Source organism: Vidua chalybeata, chromosome 1 (genome assembly GCF_026979565.1).
Source record: "Vidua chalybeata isolate OUT-0048 chromosome 1, bVidCha1 merged haplotype, whole genome shotgun sequence".
Taxonomy (NCBI): domain Eukaryota; kingdom Metazoa; phylum Chordata; class Aves; order Passeriformes; family Viduidae; genus Vidua; species Vidua chalybeata.
Window position 1 is genome coordinate 78,514,645 of NC_071530.1, and position 24,621 is coordinate 78,539,265.

The following is a 24,621-nucleotide window of genomic DNA, read 5'->3' on the forward strand; positions in this document are numbered from 1 at the left end:
TATGAAAGCTCCATTCTCAAACAGGAGTTTTTGAATGTGTGCTCTGACTAATATGTTTTTGTTTCCCCTCTTTCAGGTATTCACTTATAAACAGAGCACGATCACACACCAAAAAGTAACGCCTATGCATCAAACAAGCACAGAGAGTGTGGAAGACATGGCATCACTTGTAGATCTCCATGAAGGCTCCATTATGCACAACTTATTCCAGCGATATCAGCAAGATAAAATCTATGTACGTTTTTTCTAAAATTAAGAAAAATATCCAATGGGAATGTTTTTGAATGTATAAGTGCTGTGTGTGTTTTGATGTTCTGTGCTATCTCCTCTCCTAATGCTTTCCAATTCCTTGTGTATCCACATAGAGCTGAAGCATGCCTCATGTAGTGACTTCTCACCCACAGGGATGGAAGGAGAAGGTAGCTCAGACTGAACATGCAATCCCATGGAAATCTTGAAAAACTGGCATGCTACGTACGCTTCTACACTTTCAGTGACAGGGCTGTGTAAAAGACGCTCGTTTTCCTCTTCTCCTTTAGACTCTCTGCCCCGACAACATGTGCTGTGTATGTCACCAGAGAGGATGTGGTGGAACTTAGTCTGTCACTGCCATTTGAGATCCTGTTAGGAGGCCAAGATCCAATTCTGATCAGCTTCCCCTCTTGCATTGTAGTAGAAAGGTTATTATGAAAGAAGCATACAATTGTCAAGCTGAGCATTTGTACTGTTAAAAAAAAGACAGTTGGAGTTTGGGGTCTATGGGAACAGACAGCTGTTTATCAGTTTCCAAAATTAGGAATTAGTCCAGACAGAATTCCTTTTCTTAACTCTGTAATGAAGATTTTTATTATTAGATTTACCTGCTCCTTCAATATTTTCATTAATCTTAAATTAGAAACAGATCTTTCCTGAGTCTGGAACTGCACTAAATGTGAGAAAGATACAAAGAATATTAGCAGCTGCTACAGGTTGCAAAATTGCACTTCTCAGTGGTTCAGTGGTTAGCAGTTTTGGTTTGGGTTTTTTTACTAATAATTACAGAACACAATTTTTGTTTCATCACATGTCTGGGCCCTTGATTTGACCATATACATCCTTTATTTCAAGCTTCATCTACTGAGTTTGGCTTCTTATTTTTAAATATTAACATATCTAAGTGAAAAAATAAACTTTCTCTGTATTTAAGATTTGATAAAAAGCAAATAAGGGCACAACGAAATAATATTCCTTTGCACATTACCCTAAAAGTGGCTAGCATGGGGAATCCTCAATACTGAGGCAATTCTCTTTACGTAAGTCTTTATGTATATTATCTTTCTAAAAACAAATGAACTGTTTTACCGTTCAGAAAAATCAGCAAACAAAAGATGAATGGCATAAATGAACAACCCTGCATGTGCGAGTAAAAAACATACACTTGTTAAAAATTTAGTTTTCCATCAGTGTTGTTAGATTAGCATATGGTACTCAGTGTGAGTCAAAATTTTTAAAAATTGTTTTATGATGTGCGCTTACATACAGGACACGCCCCCTTTTAAAAAAACATGAGGGTATGAGTGTGATTTTTTTGATGAGGCATAGAACAGCCTTGTTCTGAAGAGACATGTCCTAGCTTCTTAGCTTGTCAAGGCAAGTTTAGGGTGTTCTGATCCTTGGTGCTTAGTGCGGTGTACTTTTCTAGACAAACAGGTTTGTGTGCTGTTAATGATGACAGATCTGCAGTTGCTACTGACTATGCATTGTCCCTTCAGTTTTGCTAATTTAACTGCTTACTCTTTTGAATCCACCTGAAAAATGATTGAAAAGGTGGTTGGAAAAAAATGTGTGTTTTGAAATGGGTATGAAAGCTTTTCTCTTGCCCTGTATATGTAACCAGGACCAGACTATAGAAGCTATCTTCTTTTCTCCAACCTTATTGGTACCCCACTCCTACTGCAGCAATAATATTGTTTTAGCAGGAAAGGACTTCAGGAACAAAAATATCCCAAAAAACTGATTGAATGTCTTGAATAATGTCATGAAAGTTTATAAATATAGGAGCGTGTATTTTAGAAAGGGGTGTTATTATTGCAAAAGGAAGTCTGTCATTTTGACCCAAAATTGCTTCACTATATTGAGCAATTCAATCATATTTTAATGTTAAAAAAAAAGATTGAAGATGCATTAAGCTTACCTTTGTTGAAGGTTACTTTGCAGCTGATCATTCAAACTTGCTCAATCATTCTGCTTTGGGACCAAACTAGTTCTAGTACAGGACTGTAAAGGCATTGGAATTTATGCCAGGAGCAATCAAAACTTTACAGATTATATATTTGCCTTCTTCCTTGACCAGGAATGGCTTCATCATTGTAGTTCACACATTGTCTCTTGTATCTGCCTCATCACCTTGGCTGGATCTACCCCTGGTGCATTAGGGATAAATTGGGAAGGCATACCACTCTCCACTGTGGGCTTAGGGCTGATCATCCCATTGAAAGACTTCTTGCCATCCCCGGATAGGCCACCCTATAATTGCTGTGTTCTATCTTTTAGCTTACAGATCCCTTTTATCTCAGTTCTGTGCACCTTCTTGTTCACATCCTGAGTAGGGGGATGAGATATGCAAATGTGTATGCTGTCATTTTTTGAGTTCTCTGCTTGTAGTATTACAAATACATTAGTGTGGTTCTTGAGCATGGCAGCTTTTTGTTCCTTTTCTCAGTTGCATTGAGACCATGAAGCACCTTTTTACCTTAACAAAGAATACACTTAGTTGGGATTTAAGTTTTGGGGCTTGCTTGTTAACACACACATAAAAATATCAAGTGCAATATACTTAATTGTAGTGTAAAGTGTATGTAATTTCAAATGTACAGAAGAAAGAATTAAAGGGAAATTTAAGCAGTTACTTTCTCAGCAAGACAGTTATTTATACAGATCTTCCACTGTTAACTTAATACAGAACAAGTGTGTGTTGTTCTGTATTTGAAGAGCTGTTTCTCTAGCAATGAGAATTTAAATAAATATCTTCAGATGTTTGAGCTAAGTTTAATCTTCTGTTACTTATTAACATTTTTGTCTCACATACTCATACCTGTGTTCCTAAACTTTTCACTACTTCCTAATTCATACTACAGGGTTATTTGCTGCTGATGCCAAGTTTTGTCAAACATGTCAGTGACTTTATTTGCTGCAGCCAACAACTGTAGCTTTAAAGTGTCAGAAGAGGATTTTCTATATTTCCTGATATCTCCTGGGGAGGGAAGAATATTGACTTAGATTACAGATTATGTTCACAGTGTGAATGATGCCTGGCTCTGAACATAATTGAGGCTCTAAGCTGAATTTTCGCTGTTTGTGAGAAGGTGAATGACAAAATGTTCTTGTCTATGTGCAACCATCTTTTTGTATCAGTGTCAAGTCTGTTAATATTTTGTGATACATTTTGTGTGAATTTCCATAAAAGGGTGTGTGCCTTCCCTTTTTGGCCTGTGAGAAGCATAGGACATACAAGTCCTTTCTTAATTTTTCCCAGCAGCCTGGTACTGTCTGGCATTTTTTTCAGGCTTTGTGATTAATACTGCATTTATTTGAAAGCTTGGTTCTATGCTATCACCACGTTTGTTGTCCAGGAAAGGACAAAATTTAGGATGGCAATGATCATACAGTGCACGAGCTTTCATTGCTACTTCATCTCCCATTTTGTTCCTATTGGGAACAACAGTGGGTGATCCAGCTGTGGACATCAGCATAAAAGGTTTAATGCTCATCTTTGAATGCTCAGATTAGCTTGCATGCTAGACTGGTATGTGGCAAAATATGGAAAGATAAACACTAATGCTAAAAATGGAGGATGCCCACATTTGAAAACAGAGCCTTTTGTGAAGCACTTGGGGGATTTGGTCACCTCTGAAGCGAGGCCATCACAGAGCACGTGGTGTGGAGAGGGCAAGTGCTGTGGCAGCCACTCTTGTCAACATTCAAAGGCAAATTATTCCCAAGCTGTTGATTCTGGTTTACTTTTAGTTAAGTACACACTGCAGAGCAGACTGGCTCAGCCTTGGAGAGAATGCCATAAACCACACGGCGTGGATTGTGCTGTGAGTTGCACAAATTATGGTGTTTGGACTGGCTCTGGGATGAGTTGCAGTTGTCTCGTCTCTGCCAGTGGTTGGTTATTGATGCAGATGAGCAAATTTCAGAAGAGCAGAGTGGAGGATGAGAGAACAGCATTTGCTGAGGTGAGAGGCAGGTTGGAAATAACTGCAGTATATATTGTGCAGGTCATTGCAGAGGCTTTCAATGTCATCTCCACCCTCATTTGCATGTGTTCAAGCAATAAACAAGTTTCAAACCTCTTTTGATTAGCTTTTTCCTTTTGAATTAAGTTAAGAAATGCTAGGTGGGCACATCCACCTTTGAAGTGGTGATGATGATTTGACACGTGCCTGTCTTGTTTAGGTGGAGAATGTGCACCATGCCCAGAGCAGCCTTCTGCTTGGGCTGCAGTGTGGTGGTCACTTGGTCACCCTCCCCTGATGGGGGAAAAAGTGACCTCCAGGTTGTCCAACAGTTGGGTGTGGTGTCCAGGAAGGGTGAGGGACAACACAACCTATTTTTGCTCACTCTCAAATTAGGACTGCAGCTCGCCTGCCGATAATTATAACCATCTGTTATGTTTGCGTGCATATGTATGAAAAGTTCTGTACCAGCCACGTCGACATGTATTGCTGTACCAGCCACATCCACATCAGAGGGAGGATGGTGGTAATTAGGAGCTCAGTTTTCATGGCTAGCTTCCCTTCTCTCTTCAGCTGAAGCAACAAACATTGAATAACTTGGATGAAAAAGCAACATTTATCCGATTTTTGAAAAAGGTGTTAAACTGGAAAAGTTGTCTCTTCCCTGACAAGGTTGTTACACAGCTCCTAGCCACTTCATTGTGCAGAATGCTCAGTCCTATCTGTTCTTAAAAGGGATTTTCAGTTATTTATGCATTGATTTTTAAATCTATTAGTGTTTATTTACTTAAGCAGCATGTTCAGTTGTAGTTTGTTAAGCTTGCAGTAATTAGATAATTTATCTCCCTCGAAGTCATGAGGGCTCCCAGAGGCAACTAGCTGATGTCTATGCAGTATTAATCAATAATCACCACAGGGTTTTTTTCAAATTCTGTTTGCAGACACAGACACTTTAGTATCTAGGTCAGTTGCTCTCTGTGACTTGTTTTGCTGGGTTTTTGCATATTTGGTTTTTTTCCGAGTACAGTAAAACTCCTTTTTAATCCAGTGCAGTTGCTCTGTACTGTGCTTTGATGGTCAGCAGGAAGTGAATACTGCTGCATGTTACAGTGAGAAAATAGTGGGGCACACTACAGTCATGTTTGATGTAATGCAGACAGACATAATTCAGACACTTCAATAGCACTCCTGCTCAGATGTCCTCTAACATGGACACAAGTTGTAGGTGAAGGCAGAGGAACAAAGGAATATCAGAAGAAGATACTAGAATCATAGAATCACTGAGGTTGGAAAGGACCTCCAATGTCTTCAAGGCCAACCTTTGACTGAATGCCACCATAAATACCACTAAACCATACCCTTAAAGTGTTTACTGATAAAGACAAAACCTCATGACTGGTTTCTTAAATGGCAAAAGTTGGACACACTCCGTGCGGAAACTGAACCTAAAAAGAATGTATGTCATGGACCCCTACAATGTCCTGGACAGCTTGACAGCCTTGGTCTTTGGCCTATCATGTGCCTTGTTATAAATAATTGTGGGCCATGGACTAAAAAATCCCCAGACAGCGGTACCCAGAAACTGTGTCATTAATTAGTACCATAAAACATGTATATAAAACCAGTACATGTCCCTAGAACAATTACACTAGCCCCTAGAACTACATTTATCCTGGTCTTGTATGCAATCCAGCTGTGGTTGCATAGTTCCTCTCCAGAGGCATCTACTGCTGTAGAGCAGTCCCAGGTAACCAGTTTGCAGGATCTGCTCTGTGGTCACTGGGGAAGCTGCTGTTTATTTAATTGCTCTCCTTTTACAGTAAAGAAATCTTAAAAGTGTGCTGATGAATCACAGTTTTTTTCATGCTGTGCTGCTGAGAAGATGGGGAAAATTCTTGCCACCAGCTCTTTCCACAGAAGTGTGGAAGCAGAGAATGCTGTTGCTAAGAATGCATGACAAATGTCTATACATAGCTGCTTACCTCCATAATTAGAATGTTATGCTTGCACACATCAGATAATGTTTTCAAAATGCGGTTCAAAGCGAGTTCCTGTCTCCAAGCATTAATTACAGCTTCCATTTCACATCTGTTACTAGAGAGCAGCAGACAAAGATCTATAAAAACACAGCAGGGTTTTAATTGGAAATGTAGTGAAATTTATTACTGGTGATTGTTATTTCTAAAGGCTGGTCAGTTATATAGATCAACAATTGTCTACCACAGGCAAATTAACATTATTTTTTATTTGTGTTTTTTCAAATATGTGTAATGGAGAAACATAGCTGTAATGATATGAGAAGTAAACAAATGCCATCAATTGGTTAACCAACCTTGCTTCTGACTTCCTCCATTCTGCATGACTTGTGGAACTGCTAATAGTTATAGTAACAACAACAATAGTGTTTGTTTGAACTTTGTCCTCACAAAGTCTTCAACTGAAAATACCGGGGATTTTAAAGATGCCTATTTTCAGATCCTAGGAAGTATTTCAGCCTGAGGTGTTGTGATCAATGTGATACCATTAAAAGAAATGCAAGGTGTGTGTCGCTGAGTACACTGCCATGTATGCCACAACTACACAAACACTTTGCAGTGTTTGCAGTGGCTACATGTGCGCAAAGCCTACACCAACACATAAATTTATATTACGGTTTGCAGTGTATTAGGTGGTGTTGGTAACCTGCTGGGTATACACATGGCAGTAAGGATCTTACCTAACATCAGTGGGCTGCTTTAGTGAGGTGGAAAGGGTGAAGAGGTCAAAGTTTTATTAAAACATGAAAGCTTGCTCTTTCTATTCTGCTCTGTACCAGTATTTTTTTTCTCGGTTGGTTGGGGAATAAATAATAGATGCACTGGCAACAGGGTCAGTTTCTGTTGACTTCCACAAGTCTTCTATTTGTAATACAAAAGCTCTAAGCTATCTTTGATGGTAACTTTATATAGAAAACTGCAAAGTAGAAATCTGTCATCACGTGCAGATTTTGTCATTGGTGATGGTATATATTGCTAATGTCTTCCCAGATTTGAAGGCTAGTATTGATTTATTGCATGTCACTTCTAACTCTATGAGCCAAGAACAGAAAGCAGACCAACATGCAGAATCAAAAGAAAAATTATAAGTCATTTGCACAAATGCCAACAGCAGCTTAGTGCTGTTCAGTCAAGGCTTTTGCAAACGGTGCTGAATGTTTCTGCATGTGCCATTGCCCTACTTGGAGGTAAGCTTTGGCTCCTTTCTGTAATGTCTGTTGTTCCCAGTCCAGCAAAGTCATTAAAAGGAGGGCAGGAATTTGGGCTTCAAAACTTAGGGCACTTACCTGTCGCCAGCATGTTTTACATGAGTTAGGCTTTTACTGTAAAGCGAGCTGTGCAAAATTTCCTGTGCTGCACTGTCCAACTATCTTATATGCATATTCCAGCAGTTTAATACTAGAAAGGCTGCAAACAACCAATTTAAGTTGGGAGTGAATTAATTTTTATAGCTATTGTTTATCTGTGTAAATGGATTATTGATTCATAGCCAGCCTGTTACTTTTATTTGAAAAAAGGTGGTCCCTTTCTCACAGGCAGTTTCAGCTTTTTCCCTTTGACGTTTGTCAGTCTCTCCTTTTAAAAGCAAATGGAATCCAAAAGTTCCATTTAGCAGATTTTTGACAGTTAATTCCATTTGCCATCTCAGTCCTGATTTCTCAACTGACAGCTATTTGGCTGCCGTTCAGTGCCATCCAGCTAACTACCTGGCATAGAGATAGTTTTCAGTTATGCCGGCTTTTGATTTCTCTTTTCATGCTCTGTTAAAGAGTAATTCCTGCTCTTCCTGCTTTCCTCCTAAAAAAGCCATTTCTATAGAAGAGGTCTTCAAATATTAAAAAGACACGGAAGTTATGGACATCTGGATATCAGTATGTAAAATACTTTCAGGAAGAATTAAACGGATCTGTGAAGCTTTATATAAAAATATTTCACCAGTGTTCTAGAGACACTGCTCTTTGGTTCATCGTTTTACCAGTATTTTGGTTTTCCTTTGTGTGTATTTTCTCTGAAAAGCCCCTTCATCTCTCCAGTATGAATGTATAGGAAGGAAGAAGACCATTTTTTTCTTTTCCTTGCTGGAGGCTAAATTAGACCTTCAGACAGTTTTAAAAGGCTCATTTGAGCATTGTGCAATAACAGAGCAGGAGGAAGAACTAGTTTGTGCCACAGGCCATTTGAAATGAAGTGATAAGCCATGGGGGTCTCTGCTTTTTGTGAGGCCTTTTTTGATTTGAGCTAGAGCTTGCCTGGTTAAAACTGTGCTCCCAGATTGCTACAGTCTCATGTGGAAACTTATTTTCACATGCTGTATTGCAGCCCATGAAAATAACAAAAATCAATGTCTTGTTCTAATCAATCATATTTGTGTTCAGGAGGTCACCACCTCTATCTGCTTGGCAATGATGAAGAGAGAAATTCTTCAGTAATTGTTTATATGAAAACTGTACAAAAGATCATTATTCTGACCCAGTAGATAAGACTGCTGCACAGTAGAGATTGCATTATATTAGTCAGCAAAAAAGTAGAGTAAAAACAAGGAGACTCGGTACTTTTTATACACGAGAAAAACTGCCAGAGACCTATGAATATCTTAAAGAAGGAAAAAATGTCTGTCTGACATCTGTATTATTATCTGCTGGTTTGGTTTTTACCTTTGGCTGTAACAGTGCTCTGTTATCAACCTTTCTTTAAATTGGTTTCATGCTTCCTAACTGGATTGCTTTGTGTGTGGATTCAGGATAACACTTGTAGTGTTTCCTTGAATAATCCCTGTTGACATGGAACAACCTGTCCAATAGGAGAAAATGAAGAGAAAAGAAGATGAGATTAAGCTGTGAGCTTATCTCTTAACCAAGGGGAGAGGTCTTCACCATCTCTGAGCCTTCTGTGGAAGCAGAAAGGTGTCTGCCTCCATGCAGTTTTGGGTATTTACATTGGCAACTAAGGTGACCAAATCCCAGTCTTTTACCTTTAAGAAACAGACCTAGACAGATTCATTTAACTTCCTACGACAAGGACTTAATAAATGTGCAAGACTGAAGCTATAGGGAGCGGAAGTGTAGAAGTGTAGTGTTCTCTTAGTGTAGAAGTTAAGGTAAGCTGGGTTACAAAGTACAACTTTTTTCTTGAAGAGATAGCTCAGCCTTTGTCCTCAGAAGGGTTTGGGAACAGGAGGGTGTTGCTTAATACTGTTGGACCAAGGGAAGCTTAAGGTCACATTGAAGGGATTGAAGGGTCAACATAACAGACAAAGCTGCATCTAAGAGGGTGTCCTGTTGCCCAGCAGTTGCCTGTGATCATGTGAAATCACGTTTTAAAATAGTCCAAAACTATTCCAGAATCTTCTTGTGAACTGTGCTGGTGGAATCAAGCATAAAGCCTGGCTTTGAAAAGTCCTTGGTCTGTTATTCCTTGGATCCGTTCTGTGCTTCACAGAAGGAGAAAAGGCCAGCAGGGAGGTGGCTGGTAGAAGAGGCTGCTGCAGTTTCCATCAGGAACTGAAGGACGTGGTTTGAAAGTAGAGCTGAGCAGTGTGAGAAAACACTTTTCAAAAACATTGACAGGGAGAACATGTAGAAGGTAGGTCTTGGCTGTAGGTAGCTGATCTTTCTAATGATATTCCGTGTCATGTTCTGGTTCCCTTCTAAAGGTATTCTCCTATGGGTGCTAACTGTTGTATTTGTAGTGTGGCCTGTGTATTTACAAGCAGCTCATTTTGCAATCAATCCTACAGCTGACCTTAAGAAGAAAAAAAAGGACAGTTGAGTGCAATGACAAGAAGCACAGATATTGAGAAAAGCAAAGCTGATGTAAATTTGGGCAGTTTGAAGTTCACTGTGAGTCACCAGACATGGTGAAGACTTCTGGAGCCCAACCATGTAAAGATGATTATAGAGTATGCCATTTCCATCTTAGAAATGGCTTGAAAACATTTAAAACATGTAGTTTTAAAAAACATTAAATTGTAGTTTAGTACTTCACTTTGATTATGTACTTCACTTCTAAGAAGCTTTGCTTCAGACATGAGACAACTGGATTCTGTCCCACTGAAATTAGCATGGGACTAGCTGAAAGACAGGGTATACTTACCACAGTGAGGATAAATCAAGGTCCTACCATGAATGAGGGCATTAATTACCATCCTCTTTATGGCATACCATTGCCCCTTCTTCTGCCTCCCCTAAAATGCATACGAAAATGTGGCCCAGCCATCTTTCTCCTTTTTCTGCTGATGTGTATGTGGTAGACATTTGGTTGTCTTTGCCACAGAATAAACTCAAAACTGATTGCCATTAATCCTTTCACCTGAGAGAACTCTGAACCACAAAGGCCATAGCTGCAGTGTGGATCAAACTCTTCGGTTCCCAGGTTTTTCATCCTGATACCCTAAAATTTGGTGCTGAAAATGTAATGAAGTGTGATGGCTATTTTGTGGTCTTTTAAAAGTTGCCTGCCACTGCATGTTCTGTGAAAACACCAGCTTTGTTATTTGGTAATATTCCTGTAGCTGTGATGATTTAGAGGTATGTGAGATGCAGAGTTTGTGTGGAATGGTGATAAAAATCTTTTCCCATACCTTTTGTAAAAGTAACATAGAAGTAGCTTTGAGGTGAGCCTGCATTTTAATTTGAAGTTTCCCATATATTAAGGATAAGCCCAGAAAGTAATACTGGTGGAATAAATTGGCAGGTTGATACCAATACCCCATTAAAAAAAAACCAAAAAAACCAAAAAACTTTTACTTTTCAGAAACAGAATCAGTTCCTTAAGAGACTCCAGGAAATTCAGGAGTTGTTCAGAAATGGTCCAGAACATATTTTTTGAAGCGTCAGTAAGCATGCTTTTCTTTCTGTAATAACATAGAGTTTTCATGCTCTGAAGAAGAAAGGCTTGAAAGTGCTCTTAAGAGAGTAGAACAAAGTCCTGTTTCTTGATGTTAGTGTATATATCTGTAACAAAACATCTTAATTTCTGTGTTTGATCTAGTCCAGCATCTCTAGTTCCAAACTGTGAGGAATATTTTGATTTTTGGTGGTAGTGAAGAAACACAACGATAGAAAGAAATAGAGTAATGCAGTCTTCTTATGCCTGTTTTAATCATGCAAGCAGTTTTAGTTTCTGTTGAGATTGTTGATCAAACATTTACTTCAGGAGCAGCACATAATGTGCTTCAACAGAGTCCTCCAGTCTGCTTCTGCCTTTTCTCTCCCACTCTCCCTGTAGCATGAGATATGGAAAGCTTAAGTGTGTGTCCTTCCCTGCTTCCCCCTTTTTATTTATTTATTTATTTGTGAAAGTAGGAAGACTGGGATGTCTCAGATGCTAGAGGTCTGTGAAGTACAGAGGGACACCTTGATGTAGAGAGTGAAAGGTCATGAGAAAAGCAGTGTAGAATAAATTTAATGACCTTACATGGGAAAAGCGAGATTGGGTAGAACACAGATATCATAAAGGATCCTCAGAAACAGAAAAGTTATTGTGAAGAAGTTTTGACATAATGGGAAGAAGTGCAAGGTGTATGGTTGCTGGATATGGAACAAACCTGAAAGGATATACCCCAAAATTCTAAAAAGCATCTGTGAAGGGGAAAAGATGAAAAGCAGAGTAGCTCTGGTGTATTTGGTATGTTTGGTTTATAGGAATAAAGACGTGGTCTTCCATTACGGCAATTTTCTTTTTCATTGCTTTTTCATTGTAGAGAACCTGAAAAAAAAATTGAGGGGGAAATTTCCTACTCTACTTTTTTCTCTTTTAGTCTGAAAGCCTTTTCTACATGGATAAGTAAGACATTTCAAACTGTACTTTGTTCCTACATTGCAAACTTTTTTCTTGCAATTCTAAGTGTAAAATACACTGAAGTGTATTTAGATCAATAAAACCTTGTATATAATTTAGATTTGTTTGGCATCAAACTAAAATAAATTGATTGTGTCTTTATTAAAAAATCCCCGCCCTCTCATGTGAGACAGGACTACTCTGACTATATTAAGTTTTGCTAGAGTATTTCTGTGGGTATCAGCAGTATTTGTCAGCTCTTGTTAAAGAACAAATTGTTTTTCAGTGTTTGAAGAGCTGTGGGATAATTTCAAGACAGAGGCTCAAAACTAATTGCTATCAGAAGGCAACAAACAAAACAAAAAGCATTCAAAGAATGATAAAAAATCACTTCCTTTCTAATGTACATATTTCATTTTGTCTTTTCTTACTCAATGTCTAGCTGAGAAGATAGGATTGGAACTTCTAATGTTGAAAGTCCTTGTAGAGGATCAGCAAACAATCTTGGTTTTCCTTTTTGCTGAAAGAGGGAGCAGGAGTGTCTGTGGTTTGTGAGTGAAAGTGTTTTAGGAGATGAATTAACAGTGTAAGGTTCCAGTAAAAGTTTAAAAGTGCAAAAGGAACCCAACCTTTAATATAGTAATCAAAGTGTTGCATTGGGATTCAGGCTGAGTAACTTAACTTTCATTTATTCTTTGGCTTAAATAAATATATTAGTCCTGATCTGATAACAAGTTGTTGCTGGTTTAGTCTGTACCAAAGTAGTTCAAGAGTTTGTGTGTGGTTCTGTGTGAAGCCTTGAGTCAGTCATATATCAGGGAATAGTAAACTGCCCTGTTCGTTGCCATGGATTTAAAAGGTCAGGCTTCTAACAGGAGTTCTCACAATGTATCACTGGAAAAACTCTCAAACTATTTCAACTGTAAGTCTTCAGAACTCTCCTATCTGCTTGCTAGTGCTCTGGCAGCATTTCTCCCATTCATAAATGCTTTGGAATGCTTTCATTAAAATAAGTAATTATTGACTTCCAGAATCAGATTAGAAACTGCAAAGAACAAAAAGAACATTTAGATTACTGTCTTACAAGCAAAGTGGAAGTGTCATTCTTATGTGAAAATACCTTTTCTGAAATTTCACCTGCTTTGCGATGTTGGCATAATACATAATTTAGAGATCCTGCTTCTTGTTGCTAACCCATTTAATTTGCCATATGCTGATGTTTGGTGCAGAAATAGTGCTTAGGAGACAACACACGTCCACTGAGCAGTCCTGCATTTTTTGTGTATTTTTACACCGGTTTGACCTGCTGCTAAGATGCTTGCATTTGCCAAACCAGAAGGTCTGCCCTGCAAGAAAGGGGTTATGTGATGTGGCTGCTCAGGGTCTCCAAGGGAGGGGAAGTGGAGGAGCCTACAAGAAAGATTCAGAGGGACTTTTTACAGGGGCATGTAATGACAGGACAAGGGGGAATGGCTTCAAAATGAAAGAGAGAATGTTACATACTAGGAAGAAATTCTTCACTGTGAGAGTGGGGACACTGGAACTGTTTGCCTAGAGAAGCTGTGGATGCCCCATCTCTGGAAGTCTTAAAAGGCCACATTGGATGGGCATTAAGCAATCTGTTCTAGTGGAAGCTGTCCCTGCCCATGACAGGGGTGTTGGAACTACATGATCTTGGCTCTCCTTCCAGCCCAGGCCATTCTGTGATTCTATAAAACTGGGAGATGGTAGCTTTCTTTATGGGAGTACATGTATCCTTCCCTCCTCCCCCAGGTCCCTAACTTTGGGGCTCTTGAAGCTGCCAGTCTAGGATCTACTACTTATAAAATACTACTGCTAGTAAGACCTTGTGATAGATACTGGATGGGATAAGTAGTAAGCCTGGAAGTGATGTAGGCAATGATTCTTGCAGCAGCAGATCTTGCTGCAGTGGAGTATCCCAGAGGCAATTTACAAAGACTTCTGGAAGATTTGTCTTTTAACATGACCTTTTAAAATAATTGGAACAGTTTTTTAATAACAGTGCTTCAGCCCATTGATACTTTGCTGAACTAACTTGGGTGAAGGCAGAACTTTTGCTTGGGCCAGCTAACTCCTTAGTCCATGCAGACTAAGCTGGTGGTGGCTACCCCTGGGTCAGACTGTGACACCTGGTAGGTGATAAATGTGATACACTGCATCTGTGAAGAATATACTTTTTTCATGATCTTGCCTTGGGATGAGGAAGTTGTTTTTTGAAGTCCTGAGTTTGTTCTGTCACGTGCCATTATAATTTGGTGGCAGTCTGTGCAGGCGTTTAACTTGTCCTGCAAAGAGGTAGTACATACTTAAAGCACCAGAAGACTGGAACCACAAAGCTGCACCTTTGTCAGTAGAGACTGTAGTTCTTCACATTTTTGCTGAAAGAAAAAGATAGAGAGACAGGATTTTTAAAATAGTGACATGTCCTAAGCATTACTCAATGAGGTGATTCTTTTCACCAGTATGATTTGTGCTGTTCAGCAGGTTTCTTTTATTGCCTTAATACACCACCCATTTCTCTATTATACATTATTGAATTACAAGGCAATGAAGCCAGCTCACTTTATTCAATAAACTTTTATAATTCACAGTAATGACTAATATTCTGGAAGTCTTTCTATCACTTTAAAAATAATGTGCTTAAGTCATGTGGAAGACTACCCCATTTTAGATGAGTGTATGCAGAAGTGGACTGCTGTCACCTCTTCTGATATTCACTGTTTTGAAGAGAAGCAAGAAAAGTCACAATGTGTAGCCCGTGGTGATGCAGTTTGGCCAGTGCTTTATCGTGGAGGTATTGTTCTGTCAGCTATTTACACTTGCAGAAGCTATAGAGTGATTATTTACTTATGAAGCTAGATGATACCATGTTTCATGGGGATTTTTTTTATTTACATCTTTGCCAAGGCATCTGTTGTGATGATGTGTCTCAAGTTACTCTTTTCCAAAGACTTCAGCCAGACTTTAATAAGGGAAAGAGGAAGATCTGTAGCAGTCTCTCTTATTGGTCATTCTTGAACTGCAGTCATGTAATTAAAAAAAAGAAGCCTCTTAAAATTTTTCCCTGTGCAATCTGTGCTGAAATATGTATCAAACAGAGGAAGTTTGTTTTCAGAGCCTTCCTTGTTACTTATTTAAGAATCTAAGAGGAGATGATCGCAGGAAATTAAGCTGTTGTCTCAGTGCTGTAATTGCCCTGTGATACAATCTCATCGAAATAGTATCTCTCCTCTAGATGAAATCTTCTGAGCTGTTGCACAGCATGGGAGGGTGGGGCATGGTGTTATAAAACACACAGATTGAAAATTCACCACTCTGTAAAAGGGGCTAGAGTTACAGTAAGGAGCTATATTCCCCTTACTGCTAATAAAATTGTCATGATTTCAAGGACACTGCTGCAGTTCCCTTAGCAAAAGCTCAAAGCTGCAATTTGTGTCGGACCTGATGGAGGGTGAACAGGTGGATAATGGGGACTGGAACAGCAGGGTAACAGTGAGAAAGGAGAGCTGATACACAGTGATAATTGCATGTTAATTAAGGAGAAAAAGAGGGAGGCTGGTAGATGTGGACTGTAAATGCTGCAAAAGAGACTGATAGAGGGAAAAGGAAAGTATGGGGGAACTGATGGTCCCTTTGTCTTAGTGAATGCCCTGTGATGGCTTGGAGAAGGAGGCTGCAAGGGGAGCACATGGGGCTGCCTTTCGGTGGCTTGCAAGATGCTGCTTCCCTTATCCATCCGTCTCTGGTTAGGGTGCTGTGGAGAGGAAGAGAGCCCCAGTCCTGCTGTCAGCTTCACAGCTGGTTCCTGTCGGCGAGGAGAGGGTTGACTGCTGGTGAGGCATCTGTCTGTACATGGGGGCTGTGTTACAGGGCTGGAGGCTGCCCAGCCTGGCTCTTCACCAGTCCAGAGCAGGGCTGTTGAAGCCGGTATCAGCTTCCTGCCTGTAACTGCAGAAAGGGCATTTAACGAAACAAAACTGGTACCGCAGAAGTAACACTGCACACACAGTGTATCAATTAATTTCACATGCCCCAGAAACTCTGGAGATAGCATGCTTAATGTTATCTCCTACCTCACTTAATGGGATTTTATTAGAAAAGTATATTGAAGTGGATAGAGGGTGAGGGAGAAATTGAACAGCATTGTGAACAGACTGTTGCAAATGATCAGGTTACCACAGCCTAATAAGTTAAGGCATGGGAATGGGCATAAGCTGCTACCTGGGTGGTTTTGACTGATGTGCTCTCTAATTGCAGTGGGATAGAAATTAATGACTTGCCAGCTGCTGTTCTGCATCCAACTAATATTAAAAATGTTGTGGAAACCTAGTGGTTCTGGAGCATCTGCCACTTCACATGCTTTTCTTAGAGCTTGCTATTCTAAATATAATGGTCCTAGTGTCTACCATAATGCCTGATACTTCTGTTTTAAAAGTGAGTAGCAGAGAAGGACTTGGATACTCTACATGGAAATACAGACTTTACCACCATTACTTTGGGCTCAGTCAGGTTTTTAGTAAGTTTAGCAAGTCCCTAAGGACACATGAGAAGCAACTGTAGGCCAGTGCTGATAGGCATTACCATGCAGCTGTAAGCAGCATTAAGGCAAGGGATTTGTACAGTCAGTAAGCTCAGTGTTATAGGTGGGGTAAGCCTGAGAACATGGCAGAGATGGGAACAACTTTCGTCCTTTTGTTGCTTTTCTTGAAAGAAAGAAATCAGGGAAAATTGCTGGCCACCTTTATCCAAAGGATTGTTACAGTTTTGCAACATGTATTTCTTGTCTGTCATTAGAGAAGAGTGTTGATCTGTTCCACCAGGTATGTGCTAACAGCTCTGGGGGGTGCTGTGTTCTTGCAGACCTATATTGGCTCAATAGTCGCCTCCGTGAACCCCTACAAGAGCATCCCGGGGCTGTACGACTGCGCCGCCGTGGAGCGATACAGCAAGCACCACATGGGAGAGATCGCGCCTCACATCTTCGCCGTGGCCAACGAGTGCTACCGCTGCCTCTGGAAGCGCCACGACAACCAGTGTATCCTCATCAGGTGAGTGCTGGCTGCTGCTGCTCCGGGTATCCCTGATGGTGAGCCTTTCAAGGTGATTTGGGAGCATGGCTGTGGGCCACCTGGGGTGAACTCCAAAAAAAAGCAGGCTTTTAAAACAGCACCATTTCAAGAGAGTTCTGAACTTGTTTTGTGTCATGCTGTGCACTTCTAACAAAACATTAACTTTTTTTTACGCATCTTACAGTTACACTTTGTGAAAAAAATCTGTTGTATTTTTGTGCATTTTTTGGTCATCACACATCAAATGTTACCCTAAGTGCTTTCCCACCAGTTTAAACTGAGCTCTGTGCAGCTCAGTAGTTTGTCACCACTAGACCCTGATTCCAGTATGGAGAGGAAGAGAAAAAATTAACCTACCAGTTCTTGAGATATGCAGTAAATAAGAATAGCAAAAGAGAAACCCCTCCACATTTCAGCCACTTAATTCTGCCTGATTAATCTTCCTTGTTTAATCTTGTTGTGCTTTAATTTAATGGTGCTTTAAAAGCTTCCCGTTTGAGCCACTGTGTTGCTGGTGTTCAGGATCTGGCTGGGACCGAGTGTGTCTTAAGGAGCAGTTGGCAATTCAATACCTTTTCACTGCTTTCAGCTCCTCCTTCCTTCTGGCTCCAGAAGAGCTGAAAATGCAGCCAGCTCTTCTCCCATTCCCTAGCCTGCCAGCTCAGCTGTGTTGGCTCACACACAGGCAGGGAGACCAAAGTCTGGCCCGCTGGATAGGGAGGAGCAGGTCACTGCAGCATGGCCCTGGCCACGGGGCTCCGGACGGGGGGGTGATGCTCAGAGGAGACCTTGTGTTCCCCCTCCCTTTCCTCTCTTGCCTTCACAACATTTTTGTGATTAGGACTACTTGCTGTCACTTTCCTGCACCACAAAGTTACACGTGTAGAGTTCTTCAGGCACAAGTTGACATGATTTTGGCTTGTCTCCCGACCTCCCCAGGAGTCCTTGTGGTGGCTGTAGGACTGACTGCAGCATGGGGCAGATGGTTGGACACAGAGGGGATGAGGCAAAGTGAGAGCAGCACCTTTGGCAATAGGCAGTTTCTACTGACATTTCAGATTGTGGGCCAGGTTGCAAGGCTTCATGATAAGAGGGGGGATTTGGTGTATGTAGTTCAGCACCCAAGCTGTTATTGGAAATGTAGATTAGCTGCAACACAGCCAGGCCTGCTTGCAAATTTCTTCAGGCTCTCAGGTCACTGTGCCCACCTGCCCTCACCTCTAGGCAGGTTCTGCTTTGCAGTGACACAAAGCTGAAGAGTGTGTTTTTTCCAGCTTTCTTTAACTGTTTTTCTCCTTCCTATTACTTAATACATAGTTCCATACATATAAAGATGAGCTCAGGTAAGGGTCCAAGCAAAAATAAAATTCACAGAGATCTTTGTCATGTGACAGTAGCTAGCTTGGAGTCATGATTTTGTGTTTTATTGCCAGGCAGTTACTTGTGAACAATCTGTGTACACAAATTTAGGGACCAGACCAATTTCTGGTGGCCACTGGTATTTTTGCCATTCTGTACTAGTCTCAGTATTTTACCTTTCATTCCTGTTCCTTACAAGCTGCCAAGAGGAAAGGAGGTTATGTCCTAAAATGGACATAAGCAGAAGTCTGTGATCTTCCAGGGGAATCTTCAGCACTTTCTCCTCTGTAAACCATGTGCTTTGGTACAGATGAGCTATAATGTGGAGAAGTTTTGTATTAGGAATCTCTTTTAAAATTGTTTACTGTGGTCATGGTTTGAAACAGTGATTTGTGTAAGTTCTGTGTTTCAGATAAGTGGCACAATACAACCGTATAAGGGTGTCTTGTTACTGCAGAAACTGAGGAAACATGCAATTCAAATTAAAAAAAACTGAATGTCAAATCTTCTTTCCTAAAAGAGCATTATCTGATCTATCTGTGAAGGACTCAGAATAGGATTTTTAAAAATTACTGTGGGTTTCCATGGCCTTCCTACAGCTTAGGAAAGTCCCTGTTGTCACATGCCTAGTTTAGGGCATAGGAAGCGGAGGTATAAAAGTGTGCTTGGCAAATTCAGCATCCTGGTAGTTCCTGCATCTTTTACTGGCTTAGAATTAGACATTGCAACAAGTACTGTCACTTTAACTTTCTTGGTTAGTCCTGGCATTTGAAAAAAAAAAGTAACCAAGTGGAGCTCTTTAGTATTTGGACTCAGACAAATATTCTGGTCTTGCATTTAATGTAAGAGATGATGAAGAGGAAAATTCTGTTGCATCTCGAAAACACAGTGGTTGAAATAACGGAATTATTCACATTCTGATAGGCAGTTTGAGCTGCTCCTGACCTTGGGATGTCAGCAAATTATAACAGCCCCACAAAGGAAGGCGCTTGGAATGGTTTCTGATGATCTTCTGGACTTGAAGTGCCCTCTGCTGGCCCCCAGAGTTAGCTCAGCTTTGGTTTGGAACTTTGGTTTCTTCAGGCTTTGGGTTCAAAAACCTGTGAAAAAGCTTCTAGTGTTTTGAAATATTAATATTGGGATATTTTTCTAGCTGGGGTAGGTTGAGAGGGTGAATTACAGAACACGAATTAGAAAAACTCAGAATGTCATTAAAATGTGAGACCATTTTTCCAGTATAACCATCCAGGTCAGAGGTGAAAAGGAAGGAAATACAGAAAAGATGATAAATTGACCAAAGATGACCCAAAGATGCTTATTTATTGGTGTGTGTAACAGGCATTAATTCATGATAATGCTGCATAAAAATGTCAACATTTAGCAGCCTAAAATGTCAACAAAACAGCACACTGAAGAAGCTGTACACAATTGGTGTATTACAATATATACATAGTTGTGAAATTGTGTTTTAACTCTCCCAGGCTAAAAAAAGTAGGATTTTTCTGTAGACAAAAACATCTGCATCAATGAATTCTCAGTTTCACGTTGGTCTGAACCATTACTGCAGGGTCCAGTTTCATTTAAAACAAGGGGGGAAAAAAGCCCACCATGTTAAAAATGTCTTCTGATTTTTCAGCTGGGTGCCTCAGGAACCTGAAGAAAGTCCATCTAATTTGAACAACAGCCAAACAACTTTTCCTGGTGTAGGAAAGGGGCTGACCTCCCCCATGATTAGCTGAAGTTCACAGGTTGAGACCAATTTCAAACCTCTATGCCTTTATTACAAGAATACAAAAATATCTTTAGGTTTGGTTTGGTTTGAGGTTTTTTTTGCTGCTCTGTTTAAGGTGATCTAGTCTGTGCAGAAGCAAACACATGCTCTTCTCTCAGATAAAATTGCAATTGATCCACATCAGAGCACTCCCAAAGAAGTGTAAAGGGAGCCACAACCATTGCTCTCTGTGACATTCAAGTCAGTGCCATAAATGGGAAATCACTGTCTGATACCAATTTGTTCTCTCTGTTATTATTATCTCATAGCCTGAAACTTCTTGTTACTGTTTTTCAGCTTGAAAATCGATATGAACCATATCTTTTATATGGGACTCAGACCTGTGATGGGTGTGATATCCTTATCAGACTGATGAACCAAAGTTCAGATGTGCATTTGATGAAGTATATTTGCTGAAGGGGCCTGTTTTATCTGTATGTATCTGTCTTGGGGTTTTAAAGGCAGCAGACTGTAAGGCCCCAGAAACCTCACTTGAGAAGGCTCTTAGAAGGATTTATGGTTGTTCATGTACTCAGATGCATGGGAGAAGTACTGTGAAGATATTTTCAAGGGGTCAAAACAACAAAAAACTTTACTGACAACTTTAGAAAATCAAAGAACTTTTGCAAAGGTTTAGAGCAGCCTTCCATCAACATGAAACACTTCTCAAAGCATTAACTTAGTCCTTTAACTTTGCAAACTCTAAGCTTATCCAATATTAAGTTACACAAAACTCTGAGAAGAGGGAATTAGAGGGAGAAAGAGAGAAAGGCAGAAAAGATACAGAAAATAACAAAGTATAGCTATCACTCCTGGTTCCAGCAGTGTTCAGCTGATAGAAATTCCAAGAGGAGGTAGGGTCAAGACATGTGTTGGCCTCCTGTCTCAGTTCAAGTACCCTTTGGCCTTCCTGGGCCTTTCCTCCATGTGGAGCTTCTGGTCATTTGGCTCTCAGTAGCTGGGTTAGGGGTTCCAGAGGTGCTCATGGAGCAGTGCCTTTAGTGTGTCAGCAATTTGCAGCCACTACGGACTGTTCTTCTGTCTCTTACCCAGACAGAACAGGGAAATTATTTAGTGTTATGTCCTTCAGAAGGAGGAGTCACTCTCAGTGACCCCTTTTTATGCTGTGGCAGTTATGAGTCCAGGCTGCTGTGCCCTTAGCCCTGCATAGAACAAGTCATGGAGAAAGTCTAAAGATCTAAGTGGGGGCCTTCTAGCCTGCTGTCAGACTTAATATGTTCACAGTCCTGAATGTAGTGATGTGGAACAAGCTGGGCACTTAAACTCGTGGGCTGGAAAGGTTACTGGAAAGGTTGCACTAAAAAATTTGTCCTTTTACTGACCTTGTATGCAAAAGCTTTCTAAGGACTCTGAAAGATTGATCCCGTGTAACTGTAAAAGTGAATAGAATGGAGTGCTTACTACTAAATTAGTAGAGAACATTGTGTAAACCCATCCTTTGGTGGAACTGAAGGTGGTTCAGAGGAAAATTTTAAAAGTAATAAGAAGTATAACATGGGAAATGGCTAATGGAGACAGGCACCTTCAATTTGGGGCACTAACCATCAAGTCATGCACAGCAGAAAGTGCACCAGGATGAATTGTTGGTTTCTCCTTCCACCATGAGAACTGAGAGGTATCAAATGAAGCTAAAAGGAGGTGGATCTGAAAAAACAAGACTATTTGCTTTTTAAGGGAGTATGGCTAGAAACTCATAGAAGATAAATATATTGAGGGTTACAAGACATGTAAAAACCAGATTTAGATCAGGAAGCCTCTGAACAGTGAATAACTGGAAGCTGGAATAACACACAAGGGAAATAATTGCATGTCTTCCATGAGCATCTCCAATTGGCAGCTGTCAAAATAGGACACTGGGCAGGTTCAGAATCTAACCAGTTCTGAGTCTCTCTTGTTCTAAGAAAAAAAACAAAAGCATGTAATTGTGCATAATGCCAGCTGTACCAGAGAGAGGTGCAGGAGATATTTTTCCATCAGCTTTGAATATCTCACTTGTAGAATTGCTCTCAATTACAGTGGGGTGACTTTCAGCTTCCATAGAACTACAGATTCTCCAGATCAGGGGACAGTGGGTGGGGGCAGAGGAAGGACGATATCAATGAAAGCAGTGATGTCCTCAGTGTCACCCTGTGCCTGCTATTGAGCTATATGCATAGCTCAGAGGGAGAGAATTAGGCAGGAGGAGGTGTGTATCACCTGATGATTTATTGCACTAAACAAGAATAATGCAAGCGTTTGTGAAACTCTCTCAAAACTACTAGTAAAAATGGGTTTTTTTTATGGCAAATATTGAATGCAGGAATATGAATTATTTCTTCTTGGGCAGAAGAGATGAGTGAGTGAGGACCTGCAAAGAAAAAGGGAAGGAATACTGAAAAGGCCAGACGTCAAGGGTAAAATTACATTAAAAACATTACAGAATTTGTTTGATGTGATATAAATATAATGGATGAATCACACTTGCTGGAACATATTGGCAGTTAAGAAGATGTCTCATTATGTTTCCTGAATGTCTCTTCCCTAATTTTGTTGTTGACATTCATCTGCAGGAAAATGTCATGCTGTATTTATGGGCAGTACCTTTCTTCCTTGCATTTTACTACAAAGCATCATTATACTTTGTTGTAATCTAAAGTCAGTGGGGTCATTACCAGCAATGGCACAACAAAAGACTGTCAAATTATCTAGGCTTGCTCCACATGCCCAGTTGTGCTCCATCAAAGTCAAAATTCCCACGTGCTCCAATGAAAAAGGTGAAGTAAGACCAAAATGTACCCCCTTTCTTTGGGAGTAAACTGGAATTAGGTACGGCTTAATTAGGAGCTAGGCCATAGCTGAGGATACAATGCTATTTCTGTAGATGAAGAGTGAGAAAATTAGACAAACTTTCCCTACAAGTTATATTTCTTAATGGCTCACAGTGTGTGTTTCCACTACATAATTGAAGGGAAAGGGTATTAGGGAAATGAGCCAAATCTAAACTTTCCCTTTTTAGAGTGTTGGTTTTGAAAAGAAACTGAGTATATTGCTTTCTATTTTTATTAGCAGGGTTGTTTATTAATAATTTGGTTTTAAAATGTCAATTTAGCATTATCAAACAGCTTTGTTCTCCTGTGGGTGGTGATGAGAGGTTTTATATCTCTGATGGTAATGAGAGGTGGAAATTGGATATTTTGAACTCACATGAATCTGGTTTGTTTCAACAGGTATATAAAAAGTTTGTTTAAAGAGTATGTAGCTCACTAAGAATTTCAGTATTAATTATATGAGTAGCCTTTATGTGTTACAATGTGCACTGGTGTCTCTAACTTCCTCCTCCTCCCAGCAGGGCTCCTTCATTAGCTAGATTGCTGCAATGTATCCCAGACTTTCCCATCCTAATTCTTAGTTTGGTCTTTATCCCTGACCATTGCCATGTCTTTGTTGTGAGTTTTTTTTAACGTGATGGTGGGAAGTGTTGGATAATTGTTTGCATTCAGAGAGCTCTTTCTTGCCTCCTAGGTGCATGTACATACGCAGTCAGTGCCTTGAAATGCTGTCTGGGCAGTTATAAAACTTAAGGACAGCTGGTGTTTTTCACGGGATGTCATGTTCAGGAAGTTTAACAGGGTGTTCTGGCTTCATTTGACCATCACGTCTAATCTCCCCAGTCTTCCTGACCTCCAGTAATGTAGAGTTTGGGTGGCTAGCCAGAGGGCTTCTTTGCTGGCCACTGGGACTTTGCAAATCATTTCCTCCTCTTCTTTCCTTTTTTCAGTGGCGAAAGTGGTGCTGGTAAGACGGAGAGCACTAAGCTGATTCTCAAGTTCTTGTCTGCAATGAGCCAACATTCACTGGAGCTGTCCTCCAGAGAGAAGACCTCCTGTGTGGAGCAAGCTATTCTTGAGAGCAGGTACAGGATCTTTCAGTACATGGGTATTTTTTTCAGAAGACATAAGCCTTGACATTTAAAAAAGAGCTTGCAATGTAATCAAATATGTGTGTGTGTTTACTGAACAGTAAAATGTATACTGGAGAAAGGGAAATACTCCATTAAACAAAATTACCTGGCTGCTCTAGAGAATTGTGAGCATGGTGCTATCTCTTAGTGAAGCAAAAATACGCAGTTTTTAAATGGATGAAGCTTTAATGGTGGCTTTCATTTTTGTTTGGGGCTGAATTCAGATAATCAGAGTAAGGGAAATGGGTAATGGGAGGGGGAAACCTTTGGTTCAGTTTGTGTAGCCTGAGGATACTGTAGAACAAGATACAGCATGGTGAGGATAAAGTGCTCAAGTGGTAAAAGCATGCTGAGGAAAGGGAGGATAAGGAGAACTGATAAGACAGATGAGTAAATGCATCAGATA

The 24,621-nt window shown here is 40.2% G+C and overlaps 1 protein-coding gene across 1 annotated transcript in view; it reads left to right on the forward strand.

Moving 5' to 3' along the window:
- Nucleotides 1-24,621, forward strand: part of MYO10 (myosin X) — a 163,235-nt gene that overhangs the window by 73,197 nt on the left and 65,417 nt on the right. Inside the window, exons 3-5 of the mRNA XM_053942574.1 lie at nt 77-235; nt 16,916-17,103; nt 24,033-24,167. Of these exons, the coding sequence (XP_053798549.1) occupies nt 77-235; nt 16,916-17,103; nt 24,033-24,167 (482 nt within the window). The remainder of the gene's footprint in view (nt 1-76; nt 236-16,915; nt 17,104-24,032; nt 24,168-24,621) is intronic.